The 8,873-nt window shown below is 38.5% G+C and overlaps 1 protein-coding gene across 1 annotated transcript in view; it reads right to left on the bottom strand.

The window, feature by feature from the left end:
* Positions 1-8,873, bottom strand: part of LOC103600882 (engulfment and cell motility protein 1-like) — a 144,217-nt gene that overhangs the window by 129,399 nt on the left and 5,945 nt on the right. Inside the window, exon 2 of the mRNA XM_008585214.1 lies at positions 1,954-2,053. Within this exon, the coding sequence (XP_008583436.1) occupies positions 1,954-2,053 (100 nt within the window). The remainder of the gene's footprint in view (positions 1-1,953; positions 2,054-8,873) is intronic.

The following is an 8,873-nucleotide window of genomic DNA, read 5'->3' on the forward strand; positions in this document are numbered from 1 at the left end:
CCTCGCTCAGCCAGTGAGCGGGAACCGGTCTGTATGTGGGATCCGAACCCTCGGCAGGAGTGCCTCCGCGCTTCCCCAAGTGGCGCACTAGCGCAGTGCGCCACTGGGCTGGCCCAAGGCCTCCTCTTTTTGTGTGTGTTTTCTACATGGTTTCCTTTACTCATCTCCTTTAGTTTGATGGACTTATATAAGGAAAGAGGATTCAGAGGTGTGTTGAGAAGGCCTCGGGTTTCCAATCAGCTCTTCTCTTAAATAAATATGCAACGTCATGCAGGCATTCAATCTGTGAGGCCTCCATTCCCAACACCCTCATTTGATAGATGAGGGCTCCTCCTACGCCCTTCAATTCAAAGTGGCATCTCCTCCAAGATATTGATTAACCTCAAATGGAAAAGCAGTAACTTCACCCAACAGACACCACCTCCACCAAGTAATCAAGGGTAAGATTGCCATTAAGAAGACACATGGACATCACATACCCCTGCCGTGATGCTGAGAAGGGCACGCCACCACTTCTGCAGTGTTCATGCAGGAACACACAACCTTCCTTAACTTAACCACGAGGGAACTATCAGACAAATCCAAGCCTAGGGACGTTCTGCAAAATAACTGACCAATTCCCTTCAAAAGTGTCAGTCATGAACGACAAGCAAAAACTGAAGGACTATCACAGACTGGAGGACGCTACGGAGACGTGACAACTAAATTCACTGTGGGATTCTGAATCAGAACCTCACCCAGAGTAAAACATTAGCAGAAAAAATGGTGAAATCAAATAAAGGTATTGCACCAATGTTTATTAGTTTTGTACTATCTTACAAAATGTTACCACTAGAGGAAGCTAAATGAAGGGAATAAAGGAAGATTCTACTATTTTTCCCAACTTTTAAGTCTACCATTACTTCAAAATAAAAGGTTATAAACTTCAAGTAACTCTTACTGGATTTTGCCTTGATTATCTAGCGTTTCCACGGATTCACTACAATGCTTTATTTTAGATAACCCTTCCCAGTGATCTATACTTATAAAGTAAATTTCCAAATTCCAAACATGTCTTTATTCCTAATACAATAAGTAGGGTGGAAAAAAATGTCAATATATTATGAGCCATTTAACAAATACAAAGAGAAGAAAAATAGGTTAATAAATTAATAAATAGTAATCATCTGTGATCGAATACTGCATTTAAGAATCCCTGGTCAGGACTATTTATTTTTTGTCAGAAGAATGGAAACAGAATTGGAAGTTTGCAGGCGAGTCTTTATTGCACCTCAATGGCAGGGAACGGTAGGACTCTTCTGCCCTCTGTCCCCACACCAGGTCCACCTCTGCAGTCCTGTATTAGCTTCCTCCCAGAGAAGGAACCAGCTGAACTGCTTGGTGCCTCAAACATTTACTGCACCTTGATTGTAAGGCATCAGGCTCACTCTGCCTAAGGTGCATGAACCCAGGCGCCCCGCCTCTTACATCCCTACTGCAAACCTAGGCTTGTAGAGAATCAGTGTACTTTGCCTCTTTCCCTTCCCTGAACACCAGGGGATGGAAGGTTCAAAAGGGACAGTAGGAAATCAGCAGACACTTGTGCAGGTATTAACAATGTGACACATTGACTTCCTCTTAACTATGGGGTCTCCCATGGAGTCCCTTATGATCCCTGTGGGGACAAAATGTCATTGTCACATAGAATTTGGGTGTCCAGGGGCTGGTCAGTTAGTTGATTAGAGCTTGGTGCTGGTAACATCAAGCCCAAGGGTTTGGATCCCCTAATAAATAAATAAATAAATAATTTGGGTGCCCCAACCCCCACTCACATAATTCCTAATAAAAACCATATCCACATTTTAACACAAAGAACCAAAGGAAATAATTACAGAATATCTATTCTCAAAGCATAGAAAACTATCTGTGAAAGAAGGAAGTAATGCAAGCCTAGGGAAGCAAGATCCAAATTACCTTCTTAATGAACGCCACAGAAAACGTATCCCACGACACTATGCCATGGTCCATCAGCTCTACAAAGGCCGTCAGGGTAAATGACAGCATGTCTCCAAAGCTGCAAAACAGAGAGAGCAAAGAGTTACAGGCCTGAAGCTGAGCACAAGGAAGGACACAGAAGTGAGGAAGCTTAGAAAAGTGGGCACAAGCAGAGTTTTGAAAGGTCATCAGGGGCCGGCCCAGTGGCGCACTTGGTAGAGTGTGGCACTTGGGAGTGTGGCGGCGCTCCCACTGAGGGTTTGGATCCCATATAGAGACCGGTCCGCTCACTGGTTGAGCAGGGCACGGGTGCGACGCTGAGGGTTGCGATCCCGTTACCGGTCACGAAAAAAGACAAAAAAGAGGAATAAATAAATAAATAACAGGTCATCAGGATAAGCAGCTGGGCCACAGACAACTTTCTCACAACCGTGAGTGGCAGGAAGGGGCAGGACAGCATGCCCAGGGCAGCTGGGCTTCAGAGTCGGATGGACCTGGCCTTACCCCAGCTCTCACCCTGGTGAGCTGTGTCGTACTGGGCAATTCACTTAACCTCTCTGAGCCTTTGTTTTCTTAGCCATAAAACTGGGTTAGTAATATCTGTTTACAATATCTACTTACAGGGCTATTTGTAGAGCACTGAAGAAAGTGTGTAGCATAGAAACATTCAGCAAATGACAGCTTAAAGAAAACCTTCTCAGCAAATTAAAGTTAGGGTGGCTAAGAGGGGACAATTATCCACAAGTCTCAGTAGGGAAGATTTAAAATGAGTCTATTAAGATTATTAGTATTTTGGGAAGGGTTCAAGTGGTCTATATATATATATATATATTTATATATATATATATATATATGTATGTATATATCTGAAGTATACACAGATACAGATATATATGTAAGTAAACACATCATTTCGATGTTACACTGGCCAGCATTTTATCTTTAGTTAATAGGTTTTCTGGAATATCTATGGAGATAACAACTCCATATAATGGGTGTGCTGACCATAAGCCTCGCTGTAATGGAGAAGGCTGAAGGGAGGTCTAATGCACAGTTTAGAAATCTAAACAGAGAGTAGGGGCCTCGGGTTACAGCACCGTCCTAAAACAGTTCCACTGGGGACCCTTATCAGACAATATCCTGGTGTCTAGAGCTTTCACAACAACACTTTAACAGACAGATGGTCAGAAGCTTTTACGATACTCACCTTTATCATAAATTATCATCACAAATATTAATTTAAAACTCTCAAGATAAATACTTTCTAAGTACATTGAATTATGCCAATCAGGATTTCCATACTGTATTATGTAATAGCACTGATTCCTACGCTCGACTTTTAAAAAATAAAGTTGGTTATTCAGATTTTTAATCTTTAGGGTCACACGTACCGTTACTGCTACACTACAGTTTCCTAACATATTTAGGTTGAATCTTCCCATCTATTTTCAACTAATAAAATGGAAAACAGGTCCACATTCCTTTTAAAACAGCTTCTCAATTTCCCTTCTTCCTCCTGTTCTACTCAGCCCAGCTTAAAATGAGTCTATTAAGATTATTAGTATTTTGGGAAGGGTTCAAGTGGTCTATATATATCTGAAGTATACACACATACAGATATATATGTATGTGTATATATATATATATATATATATATATATATAGTATATATATATATATATATATATATATATATATATATATATGTATGTATGTATATATCTGAAGTATACACAGATACAGATATATATGTAAGTAAACACATCATTTCGATGTTACACTGGCCAGCATTTTATCTTTAGTTAATAGGTTTTCTGGAATATCTATGGAGATAACAACTCCATATAATGGGTGTGCTGACCATAAGCCTCGCTGTGATGGAGAAGGCTGAAGGGAGGTCAAATGCACAGTTTAGAAATCTAAACAGAGAGTAGGGGCCTCGGGTTACAGCACCGTCCTAAAACAGTTCCACTGGGGACCCTTATCAGACAATATCCTGGTGTCTAGAGCTTTCACAACAACACTTTAACAGACAGATGGTCAGAAGCTTTTACGATACTCACCTTTACGTCCTAAAACAGTTCCACTGGGGACCCTTATCAGACAATATCCTGGTGTCTAGAGCTTTCAAAACAACACTTTGACAGATGGTCAGAAGCTTTTACGATACTCACCTTTGTCATAAATTATCATCACAAATATTAATTTAAAACTCTCAAGATAAATACTTTCTAAGTACATTGAATTATGCCAATCAGGATTTCCATACTGTATTATGTAATAGCACTGATTCCTACGCTCGACTTTTAAAAAATAAAGTTGGTTATTCAGATTTTTAATCTTTAGGGTCACACGTACCGTTACTGCTACACTACAGTTTCCTAACATATTTAGGTTGAATCTTCCCATCTATTTTCAACTAATAAAATGGAAAACAGGTCCACATTCCTTTTAAAACAGCTTCTCAATTTCCCTTCTTCCTCCTGTTCTACTCAGCCCAGCTTCAAAAAAATTACCTTCGAAATTCTGCATCGTCTAAGAAGTTGGATGCTGAAAGGAACCTATAACAAGGCAGGTGGCTCTCAGGGAAGAACCACGATCCAAAGCTGCTGGAGACCAGAGGGAATGAGACACACTGGACACAAATGGCTTCTGGAGTCAGACAACAGAGGTTCCCCCTCCAGCTCAAATGGGCAAGTTACCCCACCAGTCCGTGCTTCAGTTTCCGCATTTTCTAAAAATGGGGATGACGATGATGGTGGTGGTGGTGAAGATACCTAATTCAGAGACTGTTAGAGAAGTGGAACAAGCTCACATACTTAAAGCCCCTTGAAAGGTGTGCAGCAAACAGCAAGCAGCATGTGAGTGTTAGCTATGATCACCATGCAGAAGTGATGTTCTTAAAAGGCAAAAGAAACCCATGACTTTCAAATGTTTGCCTTCATTGTGTCAAGGATTCTGTGCTCACAGAATCAGGAAAAAAAAAATGCAAGGAAAGTCAAGTCATTCAGGCCAGACAGAAAAGCAGCTAGCACCTCCAGCTTTTCAGAGCTGCACACGGGCAACACCAATCTTACAGGTGCCCCTAGGTGGCATCAGAGGCTCATGCCTCAAAAAGAAACTCCAGACCAGAAGATGTAAACTTAATTTGAAGAAGAGAACAAAAAACTAGAAAGACAAGTGAAAACAGGGTTAACAGTAGCAAGAAAGGTTAAATAAAAATTCCAGAATGACTCTGCAGACAACAACTCACAAGAAAATGCAAACATCAGATTGCAAAAATAGGAAATTGCCTCAGGAAAATAAGAGCCAGGTAGTAAAAATAATTAGTAAGATTTATTAATAAACGAGGGAAGACATTAGTATTACTGTAAAAACATTATTACATAACAGTGTATAGTATTAGTAATAAGCAATATTAGCTAATTTATTTTGTTTACTTAAAAAGAGGAAAAACAACAGCCATATAATAACTAATAGTTAATAACTGCTTATACGTGGCATGCTCAAAGAACTCAAATGTAAAAAATTCCACCCTACACCAGAGGACGGCAACCAGGTCCTCCACACAACACAAAAATCTGCCTCAATGACATCAATAATAGGACAAGCAACGGGACAGGAAGTGGCAGAGGAAAACATTCACTATTGCTATCTGACTCTTATTTACATTCCTGATTAGCTGTCTGAGACGGGGCACACAGATGACATCAGTCGTCAATAGCTACTTTAAAAGCAAAAGATAAGTTATATTTATTCTCTCAAATTATCTGAAAGCAAAAATGACTCTACTTCCTTAGCTACCTGTTCAAAGAGTCCCTAATCCAAATGGCTTTAGGATCCTTTGGAGATGGTTCATCTCCCCTAAAATGCTCAGGAACTCTGTCCACACACGCTTCAGATGGGCTACTAGGAGAGGAGAAAGTATCATTTGGTTTCCAAACTTCCAAGCTGGTTTTGGGGCCAGGATTTCCATCCCTACAGCTGTTAAATGCAGCTGTTCGATTTCTTCAGCTCCATTTCTGAGATTGCAGATACGGCTATCTGTGCTTTTCAATTATTCATCAGTGCAAATGATTGATTAGTGAGAGAAAAGTTTCTTCACATCACACACAAACCAAGGTGCTCAGAGGAAGGACGGTTCTCTTGTCCTTATAACAACATGATAGATAAATAGGTGACAGATAGATAGAATTATATAATATATTAATATAATATTGTAATAATGCATATTCTATTATATGATAAATATATAAAATACACATATAGATATCAAATTTGCATATTATATAATATGATATATATATATATACATATATTCTATATATAATATACTTAATTTGGTACAACAGGTTGCTGGGTGGTATAGTAGGTTTCCATGAGGGAGAATTTTTTCAAAATTCGTCAGACCCTCAGTTACAAGGAAAAGGATGACCTCACTAAAATTTTATTGCATTCCTAATCAAGGGACTCAGTCACCTCTTTCACTTGAGGAGGCTAATCGAACCCTGACATAGGTGTCTATTTCCACTCCTAGAGGAGTGATTCTCAGGCTCCAAAGAGGGAAGGTAGAAGGCAAGGTTCTACCTCTGAAATCAGAGTACGAAGGTTAAAAGAATTACAAATATAAAGCAATCGCATGGCACAGATTCTGTAACATGGTGATTCTCAGGCTCCAAAGAGGGAAGGTAGAAGGCAAGGTTCTACCTCTGAAATCAGAGTATGAAGGTTAAAAGAATTACAAATATAAAGCAATCGCATGGCACAGATTCTGTAACATTTTTATTTGTTTGTCTTATTTGTTTTTTATGAAGTGCTAGGCTGAAGATTTTGCAGTACTGACTGCCACAAATCAAGCCAACTACCAACTGCACATGCCGGTTGAGAGCCACTGTCACAGCCAACACACCATGTGTGCTGGAATGATTTAAATAAATGTTTCTCATCACTTAGGAGAGACCATCTTCATTCCAACAAGATTCAGCCAGTCTCAAAACGAGCATGTAAATATATGCTGCCAATTTTATAAAAGAATAGTGCTTCCGAATGTTTTCATGGGGTGGAATGCCCAATGTAGAATGGGAGAAGAGATGAAAATAAAGGCAACTTTCAAAGCCATCAATACAATGTGCTGAAGAGATCCTTAATTACCAAAGTTAATGGACATAGTTCTGCCCTGCCCTGCCCTGCCCTTTGGATTTTTCCTTATACGTTCTTTTTGGGGGAAGCAAAATTCACATGCATTGAAAGGTATGGCTTTCCAAATCACCCTTCAGCCACTGCCCTGGGCTTTCAGATTCATAGCATGACGGACGCATGTCAGCAGGCTTTCTTCTGGCTCCTTTTGTTGAAAATTTAAGTGCATGTTGATTTCAGACTTTATTCTATTCCAATTGTCTGTTTGTCTACTTTCTTATGCAAATATCAGACTGTCTTGACAACAAACTTTATAGTAAGAATTGAAATTAGTTACTAAATCCTTTAACTTTGTTGTTGATTGTTCTGGTTATCCTGGGTCCTGTGCATTTCCATTTCCGTTTTAGGATTGGCTTGTGACTTCTCTAAAAAAAAATTGATTAATATTGCATCGAGCCCACAGATTAATTTGGGGACAAGTGCCATCTTAATATCATATCTTCCAACTCATGAAATGGTATAGCTCTTCACTTATTCAGTTTTGCTTTAATTTCTCTCAGCAATATACTTATTATTCAGTGAACTGATATTGCATGTCTTGCTGAATTTGCTCCTAAGACTAAGTATGATTTATTACGATTTATTCCTAAGAAAAAATTATGATTTTGACACTTTGCAAAAGAAAATTTAAAATTTTATTTTCCAGTTGTCTGCTGTTAACATATAAAAATACATCAGTTTTTATATATTAATGATGTACCCTGAGACCTTGCTAAATTCAATTATATTTATTGCTAATTTAATTTTATATATTCAATTATATCTATTATATCCTTGTAGATTCCTTGGGATTTTCTACATAATCATGTCTTCTACAAATAGAAATGGCTTTACATCTTTCTTTCTGATATTATGCCTTTTATTTCTTTCTTGACTTATTGCAATGGCTAAGAATTCCAGTATAATGTTGAACAGAAGTGCAGAAAACGAACATATTTTCCTTATTCCCAATCCTCAGGATTGGAAAATTCAGCCTTTCAACATTAAGGATGAGGAATTTTTTGTAGATGGCTTTATCAGGTTGAGGAAATTCCTTGCAGTCCTAGCTTGCTAAGAACTTTTATTATAAAGATATTGGATTTTAAGAATTGTTTTTTTTCTATTAAGATGACTTTTCTCTTTAGGTTTCTCCTTTATTTTGTTAAATGCTGAGTCACACTGATTGATTTTCAAATGTTAAATCATTCCTGAGATAAACCCTTATTGGTCACAATGCATTATTCTTTTCATATAATGGTTGGTTATATTCATTAATATGCTTCTGGGGATTTTCACGTATCTGTTCATTGGGGATACTAGCCTATAATTTTTATTTTCTGTATTGCCTCTGCCAGGTTTTGGTATCAGAGTGATACTGGCTGCATACAGTAATTGGGAACCGATTCCCCTTCCTCTATTTTCTGAAAAAATGTATGTAAATTTGGTACTTCATCTAAAACTATGTACTAGAATTCACTAGTGTAACCAGTTTTCATTGTGGGAAGGTGTTTGGTAATGAATTAAATTTCTTTAATAGCTACGGTATTCAGATTTTCTGCTTCATCATGAGTCAGTTTTGATTTGTCAGTTTTAGTCTACTGAGAAGCAGAGACCGAGATGGAGTTAGGGGAGCAGAGGTTTACTGGGAATTTGGGTAATGCCCATGAAAGACAGAGGGGCAGACGGTGGGATTGGGTATGGGAAGCCTACAAACCATGAGGCAG

Source organism: Galeopterus variegatus, unplaced genomic scaffold (assembly GCF_000696425.1).
Source record: "Galeopterus variegatus unplaced genomic scaffold, G_variegatus-3.0.2 Scaffold3497, whole genome shotgun sequence".
In the NCBI taxonomy this organism is placed as follows: domain Eukaryota; kingdom Metazoa; phylum Chordata; class Mammalia; order Dermoptera; family Cynocephalidae; genus Galeopterus; species Galeopterus variegatus.